The sequence below is a fragment of the Euwallacea fornicatus genome, chromosome 15, assembly GCF_040115645.1.
Source record: "Euwallacea fornicatus isolate EFF26 chromosome 15, ASM4011564v1, whole genome shotgun sequence".
NCBI lineage: Eukaryota > Metazoa > Arthropoda > Insecta > Coleoptera > Curculionidae > Euwallacea > Euwallacea fornicatus.
In genome coordinates, this window is record NC_089555.1 from 820499 (window position 1) to 843468 (window position 22970).

Consider the following 22970-nt stretch of genomic DNA (forward strand, 5'->3'; position numbering starts at 1 on the left):
ATTCTTCGAGCAGTACCAGAAGAGTCTGTTAGTACTGCTCCAGTTACTCGACCGTAAACAACAAGATTCAATATTTATATTTCTTGTTGTTGGCAATTTTGTTGTTACAGCCGGCCGCAGTAATTGTTGATTTATTGCTCATTGTTCACATCACTGACGGCGATTTTAGGCTTTTGCAGATGTTTGTCCGTTTTCTCGCGTTTTTTCGCCATTAGAATACCCAGACAATGCAAATAAGACCTCCATATTGCCGATCAATATTGGCTCGGCAAATATTTGGTTCCTTCGGCCCGCCATCTTAGCGCTGAGGAATTTCGCCGAGTCAAACCAGGAGTAATATTTGACATAATTTATTTCGTTGGGAAATACATCATTTTCTTATGACGATAACACATCAACATATTTATAAAAGGTGGGGTTTCACAGAATTAAAAGGTATCTATTAATTAGATTTAACATCTTACAATAGTTGTTTAAACATTATTTTCTCTAAAGACAATATCCATGTATCCAAATATCACATTTAGAAAATACGATAAGAGTTTACAGCCTTGGGTGATTGAATTAGCACGGGGGTGTCAACAATGCTTACTCTTTGACAAATTTCACTAAAAAAGTTTCATTTCAAACGTGTTGTGTGATAAGTAAACTAAAAGGCACCTTGATTGGAATCTGGAACGAAGCACATGGTTCGAAAGACTGCTGAAGGCAACATTTAACGGAGAGTTTAACAAGAGGAGATTTAATTAACAATTTTATTAAAGTATGTACAAAAGTTAAATAATCCTTTTATGTATATACAAAGCTATCTTACATAGACTTTTTACACGAAAACAGGGGTTACTTTATTAATCAATTTACACAATACTTTTAGTAATAATTAGGCCTTTAGAGTGAAAACGTTCTTTATAACTATTCTGGAACAGGCAAGACTTTGCGTGTACTTCATAGGAATTTTGGCAAGAATCGCGAATGAGCGGTAACTGAATAAACTCGTGACTTTTGAGACCCAATTTCAACACTAAGTTTGTATACAAGACACATTCAATAAGGCAATCGAGAACATTATCCAAGGACTTTGACACTTTGAGCTATTCGTATTGACTTAAAGAGGTCCTTCTCCGGCGAAAGAATTTTAAGAGAAATGTGAAAACGTCCATTATTGTCAAATAAAATCCAAGAGAGCTCGGTTTAGAAACTAATCCTAAGTTCCTACGGAATGTATTAGAACGGTGTTATTTGGCATTTAGAAAACACTTCGTATAATTAATCCTAGAGAACCATTAAAGCTTTTAGTTCAAAGTTATAAAATCTACAATCGAAACATAAAATATAAACATCTCATTTTTCAATAACAAGGGTTCGAAAAGGTCGCCTATAGTACAAAAATAGGATTTTTCACTAGGTTTTTAGTACAATATAATTTATAACAATCGTATTTTATCGGTGATATGGCACCGTGAGAACTAAAATCAGTCGGAGTGCGCAAGAAAACTGGCATTAACATGTAGGGCAAATTTACAACGAGGGACTTAAAGGTAGGTACTGAGAACTTTAAAGTACACAATCAAGGTCTAGCAGCGCCCACAATAATCTCTTAATTCCAATCATCTTGATCATGCACCATGGCACTACAGATGTAATAATCTATAAACGTATTCGAGACTGCACCTATGGCACTAACCGCTGTCAAATTTCCCTGATGGTAACTGCCCGCACCACTCTGCACAACAGTATTGGCACTTTACGACACTTCCTTAACGCTAACAGAAAAAGCACCCAGTTTCAGTATAAGCGAGATCATCATAGCGTCAATCACTAACTACCCTCACACTTTCCTCACTACTGCCCCTGGTCTCCTCGTCGGAGGCCAACAAGGGCATGCTGGGGCTGCACGCCCGCGCCTCCTCCTTGTCCATCGGCATCAGCACCAACCCTTTGGTAGTCAAATCCAAGCTTTGCTCCTCTGTCTCGGGTTCCATCGGCAACAGGGCGATTGCGCTCGCTTCCGACATAGCTTCGGTCAGCGACAGCAAAGTGGGCGTGTCCGGCACCGGGCTGGGGCTCTCCTCTCTGGACATCAAGGGCGATGTGGCAACGTTGACGGTCAGACTCTCCGGAGTCTGGTTGCGAAATTCGTCGATCTGGATGAGGACGATCTTGGGGGCGTCGTCCGTGGTATTGCTCTCGGCAACACTGGATAGATCACAGTCGTCTTGGATTAAAATGAAACAGTCGCCGACCGGCATCTGGAACAAGGAAGTGAGCATTAGATTTATTGGACGGGCGAAATCCGATGGAAGTTCGAAATCCAGCGGCCTCGTTCCTACAGAATTGTCGAAATTTCGCAAAAATGGAGAAGTGTCCGGAATCCCAGTGGGAATTTCTGCAGGAGGTCCCTCCGATCGGCAGCGGCGTTTCTGCGGGTACCGAACGCATTTTTTTTGGGAGTGCAGGCAAGATCTCCTCGGAGTTTGTCGCTACTGACAGGTGTTTGAACGAATTGCGACATCGAGAATAGTTCCTCTCGAGAGAGAGACAACTGCGGAAAGTCCGTGACGAATCATGGAGAAATTCAATGGCCGTCTCGGATCGCGCACGTGCAGTGACAAAAATCCAGTTGCTCCTCCGGGCGATTTTGAATAACTCTCGGAAATTTCGGAGACAGAGACCTTTCCAAACGTCCTCGACGCGTCATTTCAACTCATGGAAGAAGGCGACGTCTGCTTTCCGGTTCCCGGGATATTTCTCGAGACTTAAAAGATCAAACTTACCCGGCCGGCGTTTGGCAAATCTCACAGGGGCGCATGGCTGACTCGTTCCATTGCGCCGGCCTCCTCGCTGGTGACGGTGTGCGTCGATCCCATCTGATGTGGATGCATGTGGTGATGGTGGTGATGGTGAGTGTGGTGGTGAGGCGATGGCGAGGGGACGTGTGAGGGCGGCGTTGAAGCGGCCGAAGCGTTGTTCGCCGCGGACGAGGAGCTCGAAGTGGAAAGTTTCGATTCCTTCTTCATGCGTTGCTTGAGGTGAACCTGGAAGCGAAGATAAGAGATCTTCAATAAGCATGCGGCGTAATAAGATTCAAGAAATTGAAGTTAATCGCGCTTGTTTTCCTCCTATCTATCGTCTTGAATTAATTACCGAGAAGCGGTAGACGGGTATGTCGTGGTGTGGTTTGCATGAAACACTAGCAATTAGTATGTGTCAATATATTCAAGATAATGAAGCTCTATTAGTCTTAATAAATATGTATTAAAAACAGTTTAATTAATGGCTTCATGTGGCAGATTTAATCTCGATTTGCGCTCGTCTCGAATTTTTTGCCATCAACGTATATGCATCAATAATAACAGTGATGGGAAAAAGAGTCGTTTACAAGGCAGCTTCCGCGTAAAAATAAACTAATGTTCATTACAATGGCCCCGTTGTCCGAGTGTGCGGTAAAAAATTAACAGCTTTAATAACTCACGTAATTTAAAAGCCTAAAGGCTTTAGAAAAAATTAACACGTCGCTCGGTAATAGATGCCACTAAATCTCTTAACCTTATTATTGTTCTAGACGACAACCTCATTTTTCATATATCAGTACCGGACAGCCGGCAATTTAAACTATCCTTGAGCAAAAATAGGTGTAGTCGTTGCTACTACCGCCTTGCTGCATATATCTGCATGTTATAAATTGCTGGTAAATGACACGAACCGAGCCAATTTCTAATTCCAAATTTGACAAACTCCAAAATCGCGCAACGGAGACTTTTTAACAAAATTTATCTCCATGAGTTTCAAATTTGGCACCAAAACTTGTCCGGTACCTTCCAATCTAAATTCCATTCTTCCATTTCTAACGGATTCTAACATATCATCAAACTGACAAGTTACCTTGGCGTGTCTCTTCTTCTCGTCGCTCCTAGCGAACTTCCGCCCACAAACGTCACAAGAAAACGGTTTTTCCCCGGTATGCGTCCTGATATGAGTGGTCAGATGGTCAGACCGGGAGAAGCTGCGCATGCAAATCCGGCACTGGAACGGCTTCTGTCCAGTATGGATTCGGATATGTCGGGTCAACTCGTCCGACCTCGAAAACCTTCGGTCGCAATTTTCAACTGGACACGCGTACGGTCGTTCGTGCACCGGAGTCTTGCTGGGCCTATTCGGGTACTTCCTAGGCTTGACCGGAACCAACTTCAAAGGGATCTGGCTTTGCTGATACACTTGAGAGAGGATTTCGTGTCCTTTTGAGGTGGAAGGGTTGTATTCGGCCAGTTGGACCGGTCCGTACGGGGAGGGTTGCTGGATGTCTGTTCCACAGGGTGAGGAAAATGGCTCCTGCTTGGGCACTAAAGAACTGGGACCAGGTACTATTGAGCCTTGCGGGGAGTACTCCTGGGTCTCCCACTGGTACTTCGCTGAGGGTGTCACTATAGCTCTACTGGAGTAGACCAGATCAGTTTGCTGCATGTCGAGTTGAAGAGTGGTGGTAGTAGTAGAGCAACTGGGGTAACTAGGGGGCTGTTTCAGGGCCAACCCTGAAGTGCAGTCCATGCTCAACATCAGCTGCTCGGTTCCCCTATCATCGTACTGAGCCGCCGGCGATGGGGTGGCACTAGAGTACTGCTGGGGGCTCTGACTCGTCTGGCTTCCAGTTCCTTGGAGGAACCCGAACATCGACGGATACATAGGCTTGTCCCCGCTGGATAACAGCCACTGCCCCACGGCCGATGGGCTATGACCCAGATTCCCCTGCGGGGCCATCCCTAAGGGACTCCCCTGACTTTGCATCTGAAGGCCGGGGCTTCCGGCGCTGCTGTAGACGCTCCGATGATGCTGCATCTTCCCCATGTTGTTATTGTTGTTAGAAGAGTGATGAGGATACATGGTGCTCAGTGAGCTCTGATTCGATAAAGCGCTGTCGTCTTTGGGACTCAGCGCGGAGTCTTGAGGCGTTACTCGTTCCGTTAAATGCGAACCGGTGGGGGAGTGATGGGGTGAGCTTTGCTGTTGCTGTTGTTGATTCGACTGTTCTATTGAAAGCTCCTCGGGGTCGAGAGCGCCTGCAACAGAAAATAAACGCTACTGCAAACGATGATAAGAGATGAGACATTTGAGAATGTGTTTTGATATGGGCGGCAGAGGCGCATAGTAAGTGCAACTAAATAGACATAACTTACAATCGTTTCCTTAATGAACCACCTTCTGTAGGCAATTTTCACACACAATAACCGTATGCAAAGGTTTGTATAAAATATGCATTAAAACACGAAATCAGCCGTAAAACTTTATTAGCAATTAAACTTTTTACGGGTTCTATATAAAGTATGTCCAATAAATATAGGTCTTTTTAGTCAAAGATTTAATTGGGCGAGCAATTTTGCGCCTTGATGTCGCAGTAATTGATCCGTCATTCGTCTTCTTGACGTTAAGAACCGCGATGGTGAGGCACTAAATTATCAGTTAGATTTAATGCCCTTGGGAGAGGCTCTAAATTCGCTGATTGAGCGAAGATAAAGCGCGATCGTTGACCCCTAAATATTCTAGAAGGTGGTAAACGCAACGCCGGGTGATTTATGAGCAAATCCATTTGCCGGCCTTGAGGGTGTTGCAACGAAAGAAAATCCACCGATGGATTTAACACAATGAGCGCCATCGCGGACGCCCGTGTCTGTTTCACGTATGCCTCATAAGGCCACAATCATACATCTGTGGTGACAGCTCTTCTGCCTGCTCCGGCCCTGCATTTAACTTCAGTTAGAAGCGAACGCTCCAGTTAAAAATTTCGATGGTTACACGGAAAGCTCGAACGCGTCGTTTTTCGTTGCACAAACTCGTATCTTCTCAGCCGAAAGTGTCCTCTTAAAGTGTCCGTCATGGACCGTTCAACCCGCCATTCATGCCGACAAAGCGTGTCTGCTCCGGTGTCCCGGTGAAAAATTCTACTATCGGTCTACCGCAGACATCGATATCTATCGGTCATTAGACGCGGTCTTTCGATAGAAATATCGATATTGGGCACCGAGTGAGGTAGTAAGTGAAAATGCCCCGTTTTAGCTGCTTTCGGCTCACCTATTCAGTAAGTCGGGTCCATCGGACCTGCGGCATAGGGATTCGCGCCCCACCACTGAATCGACTCACTTAAATCCTCACTTTGCTTCGAAATAAATCGGTTTAAATCGCTTCAAAACCGAAATTAAATCCAGTTTTACTGACTTATTACCTATATTATTCGATACTCCGCGGCTATTATTCGGAAGTTTGTTACGATTTAAAGGATTTACAAGACAGTGCTGGTGGGTGGTGGCATAATCTAGCATTTTAAATGTAACAGCATACAGCATAAATTGGAATCTAGCCTCGGTTCTAACGTCGCTCTTCCCACTTTAACGCAAAGCAGAAAAACATAGATATTACCTGGGATTAAGTAATACCTGTGTTTAACGCACACGAGAGGGTAATCAGGTCATGCATAGATTAATTTAAAATCGTTCCTGATTCAATGCAATTTAGCATATCGATGAAAAAATTCAAGACTTAACTCAAGAGCATTAACTTTCAAGTCCAAGTCGTAAATTTTCGCATTTTAATGGATTTAAAATGGTTTAGGTTTTCAGCAAATGGACATCAATCCCCTTTTTTGAATTTATGAGAAATGAAAAGAGGATGTGATCAAGTTTGACATCAACATTTTTTTATTTATTTATAACGAGATGTATAAGGAACGGAAAAAGGAGATGACCATGGGTGAATTGATTTACGATAATCACTGATTTAATGTGGTTTAAGGTCGGATTTAATTTATTTAACTAGTGATTTTAAAAGTATTAAATATTTACTAATTGAAATGAGCATTGATAGAAGTTGAAGACGTGAAAGATTATAAATTTGCACTTGATTACTGCAACTCGATTTAAAGTGACTTCAGCAGCACTTAAGCTCGGATTTAAGTTAGCCGACCAATTCGAAATTCGCTTGGATACTCATGTCCTAGTTCACGTGTGAGGGGAAGGCCTCGAAATTGGATCTTGGGTCAATATACCAGGGGTTATTTATAATTTATGGATAATTACCTTCAGGTTTCGATTACTGTGCTTCCCCGGTCTTAAAATCAATATTCATTTTTGAGAATATTTTAACACTTCAAGGAGGAAGGGAGCGTGTGTAGAACACGGAACAAAACGGACGAGAATATCTGGCCATTAACGAGGGATTAAACCAGATTTTGACGCTAATTTCACGTTCATTGGAGCACCGAACGTTTCATACATCAAATCCGTCCATCGAGAAAGGAACTTGCGGACTTAATTGTCCAGATTTGCCTTCGCAAACGCCATTGGTCAATTCAAGTTAGTCAAAGATGCCTGCAGATCGTAAACGTTACCTTCGCTTAATCGCAAGATGGAACATGGATGAGGAGGATTCAAGGTCAATGACGTCTGTTAAACATCTAGATGAACGACAAAGAGGAACTAACAGTTGAAGACGCTCTGTCACGCTCAAGAGATAGAGTCGGACTCTGTACAAATAGCGAATGGAACACGTTTGTTTATGCAAAATCAAAGTGAAATTGAATAGTTTGATCTTGGTGTAACGACAAAGGGTCAACAAGCCCGAAGTTGTGTGTTGGCGGCATCGTGGATCGATCTTCAATTATGTAGGTATTTCGGATGCCTCGAAATGTCCGCCCACGAAAACCCGAACAGATGTTGGCACTTGTTGCCATGATTTTTATAGAAGCGCACACTTATTGGTCGGAATCGGCTAAGAAGAAATTTCTATCTGTTATAAAATGATGTGGGGTGGTTCTGGTGTATTGATGGTACATCAAATGCGTATGTGAATGAATAGAAAGTATCGATTTGGGCGCTTTTCATGGCGTAGCCAGGGCTCCCATACATCGATTTTTGCATGCGCACCAGTTGCGACCTCTAGAGAAGTCTCGTGACAGAGGCCTTGAAGCCCTGGGCAGACGAAATCCTCGTGACGTCAGTCTATTTACTTCAGGGCAGCTTTAAGGGTATTTTTAGTCGAAGCTTTAGAGAAAAACAAGTTTAGATAAGTTAGAAAAACAAAAGTAGCTCAAGAAAACTGGCAATGCTGGTCATTCGGTATTGATTCTCTTATGTCGTCGTTAAGGGTCCTAAGCCCGTGCATCCTAAATTTATAGATCCCGGTCTGTTAGAAAATCGTGAATAAAAAACACATTTCTCAGAGGATTTCGGAGCTGATCAAAGACACGCATTTTCCTTATATGGGAATCCTTCTAGAGAGGAATGTGAGTTTGAAACGCCCTGTAGTAGTCTGATTAAACTCTCCCCACCAGCCTACATTGGCGGGCACCGCAATGATTTATTACCACCGTGTCATCTAGTCCTCTTCAACATACAGGGCGAGATTTTGCACGTTTCCTTGTAGCCTCACGTTGCTCGTCTAACATTTCCGCAGTTTCTAAGAATAACGGCTTTAACTCGCCAAAGGGCGAAAATGCCAAAATTTCATGGAGCATTAAAACGGTTAGATGTAGTTAGAAGAGTCTCAATATCAGAAATAGCATGCTTGAAAATATCATCCAAATAGCACACAATAATGTGCAGAGGGTTAGAAAACGTCTAAGCACCACTGGCAGCTACCTGACGTAGTTATGGTCATTTCAGCGCCATTCAGTCTCACAAATGGTTAAAAATAGACCGACTTGTAGGATATCAAAGTGTGAAGGCATCAAAATGCAGTGTTCTCCGGCACTATTTCGAGAAGCCTTCACTATAATAAACGCATAAATTTGAACAAAATGCTACAGGGTGGTTCAAAAATACTACCTATAGGTCGAGCCAAAAAGTGCCTTCTTAAATCAACTGTGATTTCACACCGGGAGGTGACCCCAGTATAATTGGGGTGATTATTGAGAAGATTTCACGTGAGTACAGTTAGGTGATGAATGAATTGAATTTTCATTCATTCATCACATCGGTTTACTATCAAACCTACGACAAAAGCATATCGTAGGGCCGCCCACATGGAATTTTGTTTGCTTTGTGCAGGAGCCAGAGCGTAGGCATCCCCATAACAATCGGTCTTAATGCAGGTCCGATACTTTCCGAAACTCTCGTATAATTTTCCATTTTTATCATGGAGAAATTCCTGCAAACCTGCGACAGCCAGCGAGAACGAATATCGATTTTTGTTTCCAGTCAACAAGTCAGACCTTTTCCACGTTGCTCTTGACATTTATGGGGGCGATAGGGCGCCGCCATGCTCCTCATAGTAACGTTTTCATGAATGGATTTTGATGAATGAGTAGGCCCTATCGATTCCAGGATCATTCCTGCGACTTTTTCGGAATTGGGTCTACTAAAATCATGGGGGAACAGGTGCACACGGATTGCTCGGGTGAGTTTATAAATACTTCGCACTTAGTATCCAGGATCGAAAATACTACGTAACTTGTGCTGGTTAAAATTAGCAGCAGAGTCAGCAGGAACGCTGTTTTGTCTGGACTGGCATATGGTTTTAGGTTGCAATATATAAGATAAATTAAGACCTAACTGCGCCTAATTGACCGAGCAAATATACAAGGTAAAGTCATTCAATTACTGCGTCCAACTGAGCATGAAAGTCCTCGCTTGAATAATTTAGACTGACCTGTAATGGGGGGTGGTTCGATGACGGTGCCGGGACCAAAAAAGGAGGGCGCGTCCGCTGCTGTAGTGATGGGGGTGTTGAGGTCACCAGGGGGCCCCTCGACGCCGATGTCCCCTTCAGAGGCGCACACCGATGCCGGGGTGGGACTGCCCCCTGAACTGGCTCCAGATCCTCCCTTGTACAGGCAAGTGTCGAAACTCAGCACGTTAAAGTGGTGAGCCGCTGCCGCCGCTGTTTCGGTTAACAGAAACGCCGAGGAGACATGCGGATGGTGATGCTGGTGGCTGGACAACGTGTCCAAAGTGTCCATTATCATTTTGCCACTGGGTTTTGACTCTTCCGGCTCCACAATATAAACCCTTTGCAGTCACTTAACTATGGTTTTTCTCGATTTAAGCGCACTTGAAGTCACTGGTGATCGCGGCCGTACCACCGAGCCTTGGTTGCGCTACCGGTATCCATGGTTGATGCGAATCTTCTTGTGCAAGGTAATTTGAAAATCGCGCCTTAACGATGTAGGTACCGCGTTCGAAAATAGTACCTCCGGCCTGCGCTAAGATCTCAGTGCGACTACACGGCGACACGTCGCGCTCAACCACTTTTATGAATGAACCGGCTGTGCCATATTTGGCCAACCAATGGTTGCTCTCCTGTATCAGCGGCACCTCCCCTCTACCCCTTCCTTTCGTGACGCTGAATGACGTCACTGGGAGAGCGCTGGCGCCGCGAACAGGTTATACCGGGGCGCACGCTAAGTTCGTGCTCAAGGGGTATCCTGGCGCGTGCCGATATACTACAACGTTGCCGATACGCACCGAAAAGATTTAGCACCCTTAGAATGTTGAACCACACATTCTCTTTACAACACGAGCATTACATGGTGAACCTTTTGACCAACTGCGAGCTTTTGCAGAAGGTGATTGCAAACTTGTCAGTTTTAAAAATAACGCAAATAAATTTTATTTTTATGAGCAGCCAAAAGGTGTGCACTTTCTGTTCAATTTTTCTACCTGAACCGTTTTACCGGTCAAGACCCGAAAGTTGGCCTACGAGATCGGCAAACCATCATCCTCCGATCCCTGTGCCTGCGAAATAATACTGTAAAAAAGTCAGTGTCTTTGGTAATATGTTGACGTCACTGTTTTATATTTTCAAATAATTTTTATATAAAATTCAAATCTAAAAAAAGGAATAAAGTATGAGCTAAAATCGGCAAGAAGGAAATATTGTAGGTCGCGCAACCGAAAGTATGCTTTGCAGTGTTGTCCAAGTTTCCAGGCTTTACCTACGGCTTGTCCTGCAAAACACCACTTCCTGGTCTTGCGAGGTAGGAAAGTATTCAATGAGTTTTTGAAAATTTCATTTGTCAACGCGATTAGACACGTTCGAGAATTTCGAATTAACTTCGAACCGAAAAAATATAAATTTTAAAGGGCACTTTGGGCTCAACTTCACATGACACGACCAGCAGATTTAGATAATCTTGAAGTTTTTTGCATCATCAAATTTGAGTTTTGAAGGCACAACCTGAACAGAAATGTTCGCATATTTTGAGGCAATTTATCGATCTATTTGACCGTGAAATAACGTCGGTGCATAAGTGACGTAAGCTACAATATTAGCGAACTCTCTTTGACCGCCATTTTTTTAAAAGGTCTCAACTTCGGCGAAAAGCATTCTGTATAAATTCCTCACATTTTCGGACAGAATTCGAAAGTGCAGTGAAATCTATACCGCCCCATTAAAGAAAAAAGTCCTTTACATCTCAGAAAACAATAAATGTGGCAACAACGAGGAACTTTTCGATATGACTTAATTTCGTGCCCGAGAGTACAAAATCAAATGAAATGCAGGTAAAAGATTCACCAGACTTTGTCATACCCCCACTAAAGGGCAAAAGTAAAGCGCGTATGTATAAGGGATGCTTAATTTCTCAACTTCATCTCATTCTCACTATTTCCCCCCCATTTCCCTATTCGGTCAGAATTCACCACATCAACTATAGAGACATTCTTAAAATGTTTGTCGCATCTGGTGCTATAAGGCACGCCGTGGTGTTATTGAATTTTGGGCGACACCTGCGAAACAAATTGCCGAATTAAGGGTTGCAATGCGGGATTTTTCGCAAAGTTTCTCTGGAAATGGATTTGTCGGGGGGTAAATAACGGGGTGGTGGACACAGAAAGGGCGCAAAGGGTGATTTTGCCCGGTTTAAGGGGCTCACACGGAAAGTTCAATGACTCAAACGCGACCGTAAGTGACAAACCCAAACGCGGTGAAGATGCCGAAGAAATTTATTGTCATTAGATGGCTTTTGGGTTTCTATTATTCTTCGGCTGTTATAGAGAGTGCTACAAATTCGTCTATGTTATCAGATTCCTGTGGCATAGAAATGGTATAAAATTGTATTGTCTCAAGGTGTCAAAACGTAAAATTGTATGCGGCAACATATTAAAAACGGTTGAAGATGAATGTTCTCTTAAACGATGATTTTGAGTGTCCCTGTTTATTTTAACTATTTTTTTTTTAAATTTAGTAACTAAAAATTTGTGAGCTTAGAAGTATCACACTTCGTTGAGCCACCCTGTCAGGTTTGCAACGTGCCTTTAATTTTGTAAGAATTCTCAACGTTTAAGAGCATTTCCCCAAAAAAGCCACCCGCCCTTGCCAGACACCCCAATATTTAAGATTTTCTACGGCTAATTCAGGCTAAAATCAGCTCTACAGGTTCATGGTAATTTCACGGACTTACGCTTTGTCAATGCTAAAATCCCTGTTTTAAGCCAATATTTCAAAATACGCCTGCAAAAACTCTTCCACCCCAAGCAGTACAATCGCTCAGCTCAACCGCATGTTTTTGCGTAATAACTATTACGAGAATGCTCGCGCTGGGCGACTGTTTCCAGGAAGACTCCGACTTACCTCATACCGAGTGACAGCACCGGGCGCTTATTTTTTGTTTTTACATCCAGGAGGACTTTGAATTACTTTTCAATTAGAAATTTGTGCGCACAGCGGTCGGTATTACAAATTTCGATAAGCAAACCAGCTTTGGCAGGTAATTTCGAGATCTTTAAAATGAAAATTTGTGCCGTTTGTCGTAGCTTAAATCGAAAATACGAAGTGCTGATGCAATTTAGAAATTTTCACCACACACGGAGCATAAGAACCCGCGGGCCGTTCTTAGCTATTCCACCGTTTATGAATAAGAAATGTGTTTCAAGTCTACGTATCCAGAGTAAATTGGGTACATACGTCTCTTGCAAAGGGCCGAAATTCAAGAAATTGGGTTAGGGTCAGAATCGTTAATCCAGCAAAAACGCTGAGGGCCCGTCGCTCTTATTGGAGGGCGGGGCTGAGAGGAGAAGATCTAAGCGTGAATGGGTTGAAACATTTTCTAGACATGTAATGACGTATGGTAAATTTTGAGGAATATTTCAGGTCCGTCCGAGTTGTTCCAGTTCGTGGCAACTTAAATTGAAAGATATTTTGAGAACCTGCATTCCAAGTTTGCATGTTTTTATCTCCGATCGTGCAATTTTATCAACATGAGTAGATGTGAAGAGGTATGAGAAAATCCTTGAATTTCTTGCGAAATGAAAATAAACTCTTGTCTGAAACACTGATGAAATATTTAGAAATCATTCCAACTACCCCAACCAACATCTTGGTTCGTGTTTACTCTGAATTGCAGACTGCGTATGAACTTCAGGACCCCCGCATTGCTCAAACCACAACAAGACATTGACATATTGACAATGAAACCGCGGACGAATTAGTGGGAAGCGGTTAATTTTGAAATTTATTTATAATACGAACCCAAACAAACAGACACCAACCTAACCACGGATACGAGCGGCACGTCCCACGGGTCCCGAAAGTGACCCGGCTGTGGCATCGGGTCCACCCACGGGGACGTAATAGGGACCCGTCGCAATGTTGCCACTTTTTGCTGATGCGGTACCTATATATTCTCTTTTAATACATAAACGCATTCCATGAGTTCTGAAGTCACTAGAGTATCGCAGGGAAATATTATGGTATTGTTCCCCTCCCGTGAGTAAATATAGACTTTCGGTCATCACAATATTGAGTCCGAAAATAGTCCATTCTTACGTAAAGTCGAAAAAATCATTCGCATACTCTAACATAAACAATTTGAATTTCGAATTCTTAAAAATAACTATTGAACTCACTGTGTAGTCATACCCACGTCAGTAGTAGGTTTGCTTTTGCTACGTTTTTATAGATAAGTTTGAGGAATTTTGCGTCTGTACCAAGTGTTTTGTAGAAAAATCACGCACCAAAATCCCCCTCTCGGGCAGAGTCGTTGGAAACGCTGAAGGCGCATGTTGGCCCGCATTTTTGCCAGATCTTTCCCCATTAGATTATTATTTATACAGAACTATGAAAGACCGCATTTCTCGTAGAAACTTAATTCCTCTGGCATTACCTATAATAATGGCTCCTTCTTTGATCTTTATTTTCTCAGACATTCATGTCTAACGAGATTTGACCCTTTCAAACCCCAACTGCTTTAATCTTTTCCCGAGTTCCACTTTGCCTACCGCAAAATCCGATTTACTGCCTGTGCTCTCTATACCCTTGTTTTGTTAATAGACGTGACGAAGGACTTATGTATACCTCAACTTTTTTATTAAGTCCGAATTAAGAGCAGAAAAGTCAGGATTTCGAAACAGATGTTTTTCGAAAATTAAGCTGATTTTTCTGTTTGCGCCCAGATTTAATGGGTATTTTGTCACCCAACACCTCCGCATTTATGGAGTTGATATTATTAGCTGCGACGTTTCTATTTCGAAATGGTGTTTCAAAATAACCGGACACTTTCTCGGTGAATTTATGTCTTGAGCAACTGCTAGCCGGTGGTAACAATGCGTTTTCTAACATGGGAGAGATTTAGGTCTTTTCAAGCAAACCTCACTATAATGATTCACTACAGACGCAAATGCTTAAGCGTGTATTTATAGACGTTGAACTCACTTACGAGTTTACGTAAAAAATTAAAACTCCAATGTATTTTTAAAATTGCGTAACGCCCATTACGTTCTATGAAACCAGCTGATTGACGGTATTTTTAGTGGTGATGGGTAGTTATTTTTGAAATCTCATTTCGGCAATCTCGCCACGTCCTTCACCTCGAACTCCCGTCAACTCCACTTTCAGACGAGCCCCCGTAGCCATCACCCCAAACGGCATTGACCGTCAGCAGTCGGAGAGTGGGGAGCCCACTTAGGGGATGTGAACCCATGAATGAACGTGACGTCAGGACGAGCGACACGAGCCCCGGCTAACAGAGCCTCTTGTGGGGTGTGGTTTGCCCTCTTCGACGTCGAATCGATTCACAGGTGGCGTTTTCTTACCCCCCACCCCCCCCCTCACCCCGAGGGAAACTCATTGTAGTTTCATGGGGATGACGCAAATGGTTTATTTGTGGAAAAAAATAATGATGGGGTGCCCGGAGGGGGTAAGTGTGGTTGGGCTGGAAAAATGGGGCGATTCGGATACTCAAAATGTGAATTTAAGAGTTGAGAACTGGAAGAAGTCTGGAATCCAAATCAAAAGCATTTTATCCGATTACAAGCAAACGCACTTCCCATTTTTGGGCATAAGTGGGAAGCGTTATTAAAAATCCAGTCACCTTTAGCATTACCTAAAATACCAAACTACAATTTTGGATTAATAATGAAATATGACGGGTAGAATTGCAAAAAGCTCTCTGGATGGAAAATAAACCAGAGGCGGGCATGTTGCATGACCTAGAAGCAGGGTGTTGGCATTTTAGTGAATGAAAACAAGGAGTGGGCGAGGAAAAGCGCACTCTCTCTCGTAAACAGGGAGGAATGACGAGGGATGAATGGGCATGTTGTTGCACTTTTCCCAGTAAAAGTCACCAGTGGCGTTCTGACAATTTCCCTGTTTTACCGCCATCCGAAGTATCAACAGTGGCGAACAATGCTGGTATTACACAGCCGACCGTTTCATCTAATTGCTTAAAAACCTCTTCGCATTGAGTTTTGGGCGTAAATGAAATATCAATATGCCACTCTGAATTCTCACGTGTGCCGTCTGAACCTCCTCAGTTTCACACGGGATCATGCACGACTGGATCAGAGAGATGAGAGATCTAAGTCCGATTCCTCATTGTTTGTCGGAGAGAGAAAATTGAAAATGGAAAGAACCGAGTTAAGCTTGTGGAAAAATGCTCTTGTGAATAATACAGTGAGTCATGCACGATTTATTTAATTTTTTTCGAAAAATCATTGCGCCGAACTACGAGGAGCTCGCGGCGGGAGCAACGTTGCTGGAAAGAACTGATCATTTGAGCTGGTCTTTTGTCCTTTTATCCGTGATGGGTGTGTATAAAAAAGGTAATTAAAAAGCCTAAGCATAAACGCATCAATGAATTTGCAATAAAAAGTTCTCTTAAAATAGGCAAAAAACTTGCCAGGGACGTATTTAGAAAAAAATGTTGATGAACATCTCTTACCGATGACTTGATGAAAAACTTTTATGTTATCACAATATTGCATAACCCAACTAAACATCATGCTTTGAAATTGCTGTTGATTAATGCTGTCTTTGTCATCACATGATCATCAATCATCACTCTTAAGCTTCTGCAGGAGATGTAATGGAGGTGACTGCATGGATTCTTTGAATGTGTTTCTCCGGTACATCGTTGCTTCGACTTCTTTCCTAGCCATTGGAGCTTTCTTAGTTGGGAATGACAGACGTAGGCTAAATCCTCGACTGAGCTGAACCTCCGAAATTGGTAATTTTAACCTCTTTGGCCTTGGCACTTCGCTGTCTTACGAGGCAATTATTTTCCAAGAATTATATCGATTTAAACTGATTTTTCCTAATTGATGATTTGCAGTAATTGCCATTATTTCTCGTTTCCTAATAATTTGCCTCGATGTGTATCAGGTTCTCGTTCCATTAACTTATTAAAATTGACAATTTCATCAGGGGTAAATAATATCGAGCTACGTACTCTCTCGAGCTTCCACAATGAGGTATTTAAGTTTCATGAATGAATTTGACCCTCGAATCTAGGGCGAGTGTGGGCAGAAAAACAAGACTTTTCGTGGAAACTTCACACAAGGTATTTACGAGAAAAAGTCTATAAATTTCAATTCCCGCTTGTTAACCGCATTGTTCGCATTATTATCATTTCCGGTTATTTGTGAAATCTCATTACTTCAATCTTAATCGCAAAAAAGTAATTTTTTTAGCAAGAAAATCGATCGATATAAACGCATTGTGGCATGGGTGATGCAATATTTCTCCTAAACGAACGAATATGTGCTATCTCTTCTTTTTTTTTTTAAGTAATTTCGATTCAAATTGAGGGTGCGGTAAAATCAATTTTACTGCACGCATGTCAACAACTATCCCTTGACGTTGTCATCAGTCAAAGACTCGCGACAATGACACACACCCAAAGCCACTTTACCGCAGCCTCGTACGAAAGGGTTTTCGTTCGGAGACGGTCAATGAAATATCGCTCCGCTACTGGAATCTCACGAGGAATGACGTTGCCATTGGCGTAGGCCGGGTGAATTGTATGTGGGCTCAACTAATGTAAAAGTGGCAAATATTACACGGCAGCAATTACGTAAGGCAAAAACCGAAAAAGGTGATATTGAAACTATGGAGCAATTATGACTTTTAATATCATTGGTGAACCGAATAGAGTGAGGAGGCGGCGAATATGGGACTCAGTTGCAGAGTGGTTAAGGAAGTTGATGAAATAACAATTAATACGCTAATTTGAATAAATGTGCGTGTACACAACACGGGAATCTCCTTATTTGGTGCTGGTAATGACTGGCTATTGGTTTAGTTGTTTTAACATGACCGGGAGAAGGGAGAAGAGGTTGAGAATGACACGCAGAAGCTAAGAAATGGCACTGAGACATGGTTCGAAATAACAGTAAAATGTAGTGGTTAAAGGAAGATTTTTTTAAGATTTTGAAACACTGAAGCTACGAAACTGGTAAATTTCATTAGGTTTCTGGAAGCTATTTGAAAGCTTTCCGAATTGGGAACATGAGTGAATGCCGAAAAAAAGTATTTTCCGTCACTGACAGATTGGTAGCGTGTGGGAATTACAGAAAACTATTTTCAGCCAATAAAACTACACCTTTTCTCCGACCATAATAAAATTCTTAAACAACGTACCGGGTTTAAATGTTTCTAATAAACTATTTTCAGCAATACCGCCGCAAATGGAGGGTTGCGTACGTGCACTGCTGCTCAATTGTCAATTCAATATTACAAGTCAAAAATGTCAAGGGTCGCTGTCATTTACATCACATATGTCACTCATTCTGTCATGATTGATGGTGATGGTTCAATAAAAAATGTCTAAACAAATTTAATCGTTTCGGTTCAACGGTTCTGAGGTAGTTAACCAATCGGGAGATTGAAAATCATGCTACACAAAATCTAAATTGTCCCTTTTCGAAAAGAAAATTCGTTCTTCGACTCTATTTCGATTACTTTAAAATGCAAACACGAACTAATAAAAAAACTAAAAATTCGCTAAAAGTTGCAGCGCTGTAGCTTTGTGTGTTTTTAGATAGGGCCTCGGCAAAATCCTTTTCCATTACTCTATGATAAGTAATTTTTGAAATATTTACAAGAAATAAAAGTAAGAAAAGTAAATTCTCGCATATATCCAGAAGTATTCAGAATTCCACCGATTCGAGTTTAATGCATATCTTACATGAAAACACACCCGTCTAGGCTAAAATGAAGAATTTATTTAGATTTTGAAATATCTTACTGCTGCTAGGTCCAAAATAATTTCCTGAAGATGGCACAAACAGCTCGAAACTCGTCCGATTTCATATTTTAATCAAATTTGTGAATTTGATGATTCAGGGTGGAAGCTAGTGAAGCTTGTTAAAACAAAAAACTGATTTTTCAACTTTCAGGTCCATTTCCTTAAGAGAGAAATTCCGTCTTATATAAACTGTGACTCACCAGATAAACTCTCACAACTTTAATCGAATTAGTGACTCAATAAACGCAATTTATTAATCACATAAATTAGCCCTAATAAGTGCTCATGTATATTATTTTTTACGGGAAAAGTCAACTTACTGGAAGCACTCGGTCCTCCACTGAACCACATGGCAACCAGCTCGTCCATGCTCGCACCCGCTGATCCTGGGGGAGTTTGGTGGTATGTGGGGGTGCTGTAGTAGTAAGAGGAGGTGGTGGCATCCATCACCAAACGAGGGGGCACCTGAGATGGAGCCGGATGCAACCCTCCTGGATCTCTGCGATTGCTATCCAGAAGGATTTGTTGGACCTGCACATGAACAAAAGGTCATTGTCTGTGTTATGCTAAAAGAAAGTGGTTATTTTCCAAGGGTCTGCAGTCTAGACGGGGAAATTGTCTAGAAGGCACAAACATCGCCCACAGGATTAAAGATTTTCTTTAAGAAGAGAGTGGGAGAGTCAAGGGACCAGGGTGTGGTAATCAAGAATCTTAATGGAGCGGACTTAATGTTGGTGGGAGGAGCAATTTTTCCAAAGATTCTTACCTGCAAAATGTCCACGAACTCATCGCCGTTATTGTTGTTGGTACTAAGTCCGCTTGATGGTACCCGAGTTACGTCACTATGTTGAGACGGGCGCATGGCAAGAGTTAACATTTTGACAGGTGACTGCTTGGCCAGAGATTAGCAGACCTCTTGCCATACGGCCAAATGGACCTCAACACTCAAGTCCCAAATTGAGTCTCGGAACCTGGAAAAAAGAGAATTTCCAATTACTCCTACTGGCGTGACCCCGATCGGCACATTTATGACGTAGACCGCGTTGAATTATGCACTATATGAAAACTTTTTCCATTGTTATAAAGATCTCTATGAAAAGGTGAGCTTTGGTGCTGAGATCCACCTGTTACGGAGTATCAAAAACATTTTAAGCATCGTCTTGTTTTGCGACCGGTTCAAATGGATCCCGGCCAAATAGGGAAACCAGTCCAGATGACCATAAATACGTCTAAGACCCGATTTCAAGGTGATACAATCGATCCTTTTCTGACTTTCGTTTCAAAGAAAAATCATGAAAAGAGAGAAAAAGATGTTTGATCTGACCATAACCAAGCGAAGTCACGTTGGACTGGAACAAAGAGGGTTTGGTGACGTTTTTGTTCTGAATATGAATCTCTTTTCAGTTATATTCTTCTTTAGGTCGCTTCACTCATCAACCTGCACTATCACTGCCTTTTGCCCCCAAATTGAGCCTTTAGTGACCAGTGACATGGGAAACTTCCCGATTTTAATCTTCGTTTGCTTATTGTTAGAAGGAAAGAGTTTATCAAGTGTGGAGCAGTTCTTGAATTGGTATCGGTGGTAGAGAATCCCTTCGAATTCCACACCTGAAACTCTACGAGTTCCAGTAAAACGTGTTTTCCTCCTTGAAATATGATATTTGTCAACCCTCAGGGTCTTTAATTTCTCTTTGGCCAAAACCCAGCTTTGCCACGTTAATATCAGAGAATGTAACTTCATCAAAGAAATCGTTGCACGCAGAGATCAGGATACTTACACAATGTTGGTATTATACGGGGTGAGTCAAAATTCACTTCACTGAAACTTAAGGTCGATTCCGCATAATATCGAGAAAGAAAAAAATGTTTAGTTCTCTAGTAACTGATTGTAGGGTGTGAAAGCTTCATATTTTTTATAATTTTCAAAATCCACTGATTCATCGGAAGGTTAATCATCGGCTTCGTCCACAGGACCTAAGCTCGATTTAACGAATTATCGTAAATAACGATAAAATCTGAAATCATCAAGATCTCATCTCTCCCGATCTCTAAACCAAAAAACAAAATTCCTATCCAAGACGTGAGAAAGTGCTCAATATTTTATCGCTGATTGGCCTGATTCGTTCAGATTAATTCAAGTTAATTTTATGGACATTCTTATTTATCTTATTTTTATGGGATGTACCTAACCTAAACTAACCCGATGGCTTCCAATTTCCAGCGGTAAATGTAGCATACACATGATTAATCTAGACCTCGACCTAGACTGGGCATTGGATGCTTTTTTCAAAAGGTGAATTGAACTTGAACTTCGTAAAATAACTTAGAAAGAAAAGAGTACGACTAAAGTGAGACAGTATCAACTGTAGAAAAAATCTACAGGTTCGGTCAGGGGACAATAAAATACATTTAATTACTTTGAAAACTGTCTGAATGGGATGGAAGGTGGGGTTCATGCATAGGAAGCAGGTACCCCTAACACCATTCACCCTAAATCATCTCGAGCCAAAGAATCTTGATTCAATTGAGAATTCGTATCAAAACAATGGTCTCAAACTGTTAACTCCGGGGAAGCCGCATATCCCTCAAAAGTAATAGTTTAGAAACTCTTGAAAGTTCGCTTAACGTAAACATTACCCTTCTTAGGCACTTTGGATTTAAAAGCACAGCGTGTTCAAAGGTTCGTAACAAATTAATCCTATTGAAAATCAGATCTGAAGATTAGATAGTGAATATTCCTCTTTAGTGGTAACAACAGATACACTCAAGGATTTTGTCCAAAAACGTCCCTGCATATATATATATATCCAAAATACAAAGTGTTCAATTACTGGTTTTTTAAAAATATATTATTTAAGATTTTCAAAAATGGTTTTAGATGTGAACATGCAATAGAGAACGTGCTAGGCAGGATCAATGCAAATGTTTTGGGAAAATCAGAACATTTTCACTTATACCAGTGACGTCCGTATAGCCATGGGAGACACATTTTTACTGAAAAAAACAGTACGCCACTGACTTTTTTCAACGTAAATATTTTTGTTTTAATGTTCCATCAATTGCTGAAAAAAAGGTCTCCCAATATTGTGTCGCTCAAGTACCTGTTATTGATAAAAAATATTTCTAATCCCTTTGAAAGGAAAATACGAAAAATTTCAAAGATAAGTCGTACCTAGTTAGAATTTCGTTCACACATGTAAAACCGTTTTCGAAATATTAAAGAGCATATTTTTAAGAACTTATTAAAAAATAATAATAATAAATAGTTGAACACTCTGTATCTTGAAAACGAACCGTTCCCGGGCAGAAGTTATTTACACATTTTCGACTCGAAATTCTTCAAGGAACTCTCCCTTAGCCTGTGGCCGCCTAGTCACCAGACACCCTGTGTACACACAATGATAGTCGACCGAAGGTTGGACAGAGTATAGCTGGGTTTTATCGAAATATATAGATTTAATGAATATAAATTTCGTTTTAAATACAGGAAGGTTACCTTTAGGTATTCTCGCTACCGAGAAGATGCGGATTAGTGCGCTACTGTGAAACCTTGCCTTCAGCAACGCCTCAATGGGCTGTATTCAGACTTAACCTGATCTAACCCGATAATACTGCTTGATATTTGCATCAGAATTTTAAATAGCAGATTTATCTAGCCAGAAGTAAGAGACACTGCGGCAAACTTTAAGGGAGGACATGAGTTCCATATCGTTACTATGTTAGGAAATTAAGATGAACAGAATATCTGCTATAAAAATTGTGACATTATGAAGAACCTCATATTCGGTGAAATTTAGTGAGAGTGCCAGATAGGCAGGACTGTCTTGCTTTCAAATGCAATGAGAACTTTGTTGTCTCTTGAAAATTATTGTTTGCTCTCAATAATTTCTACCGGATTTGAGCGATGCAGCTCTAAGTGGAAAAACAAATACTCACAAAACGCTTATGAACAGCTGCTGACAGTCGCTCTTTTCAAAGGCACTAAATCACAAATAAATCGACATTGGTCCCGAATGCGATGATCACCACCAGACACCATTAAATCCGGCTCTGTTGCGCAGTACTTAACGCCACTTTTCACTCTCAATACTCCTGAATTTCCCTTTCGCACTGGCACTTTTCCCGCCAAGACCCGTCACGATCCAGGGTTGTATCCCTCGATCGGGCCCGTCTCGCAATGATCGCACTGAAACCACGACACGCACTTCACTTCGGATCAAAAAGAAACTTCACATCTCGGTCCGGTTTGCGAAACAACAGTGATATCAAAGCCATGAATGAATCTCGCCATGTGGAGCCGGGGGCCCACGTATTTTCGGCGCCCCCGCAAAAGTACGTCACTGTACTCGTGTTGGTCGACGCGACGCTGCCGACCGACGACGTCTCTATGACGACGCCGATGATTTGAACGCCATACTGTTTTTCTTATTGATGGATTTGGTAAACTCCTTTAAGGTGCCGAGTTATGTAACAGCCAAGTTATTACAAGACATCAATGAGATATCGGACCATTAACATAAACGTT

At 41.7% G+C, this 22970-nt stretch overlaps 1 protein-coding gene across 2 annotated transcripts; it reads right to left on the minus strand.

The window, feature by feature from the left end:
* Positions 1 to 334: 334 nt before the first annotated feature.
* Positions 335 to 22727, minus strand: LOC136343582 (early growth response protein 1-A-like). Of its 2 annotated transcripts, XM_066290396.1 has the most exons (6): positions 22382 to 22727; positions 19212 to 19416; positions 18766 to 18976; positions 3883 to 5054; positions 2775 to 3035; positions 335 to 2249 (listed from the first exon to the last, which is right to left on the minus strand). In XM_066290396.1, exons 2-5 carry the CDS (start codon positions 19320 to 19322, stop codon positions 2796 to 2798), a joined length of 1734 nt encoding a protein of 577 aa, XP_066146493.1. In that variant the 5' UTR covers positions 19323 to 19416; positions 22382 to 22727; the 3' UTR covers positions 335 to 2249; positions 2775 to 2795. The 2 variants fall into 2 exon arrangements, with proteins under 2 accessions (XP_066146493.1, XP_066146494.1); XM_066290397.1 differs by lacking the exons at positions 18766 to 18976; positions 19212 to 19416; positions 22382 to 22727 and adding an exon at positions 9634 to 11211.
* Between the last annotated feature and the right edge of the window lie 243 nt (positions 22728 to 22970).

Excerpts from the sequence above, each read along its gene's own strand:
- LOC136343582 (XM_066290396.1), bottom strand. The coding sequence starts at position 19,322 with ATGTTAACTCTTGCCATGCGCCCGTCTCAACATAGTGACGTAACTCGG. Across the intron at positions 18,977-19,211 it reads AGTTCGTGGACATTTTGCAG|GTCCAACAAATCCTTCTGGA; the intron begins GTAAGAATCTTT and ends GTTCATGTGCAG. Across the intron at positions 3,036-3,882 it reads AGAAGAAGAGACACGCCAAG|GTTCACCTCAAGCAACGCAT; the intron begins GTAACTTGTCAG and ends CTTCGCTTCCAG.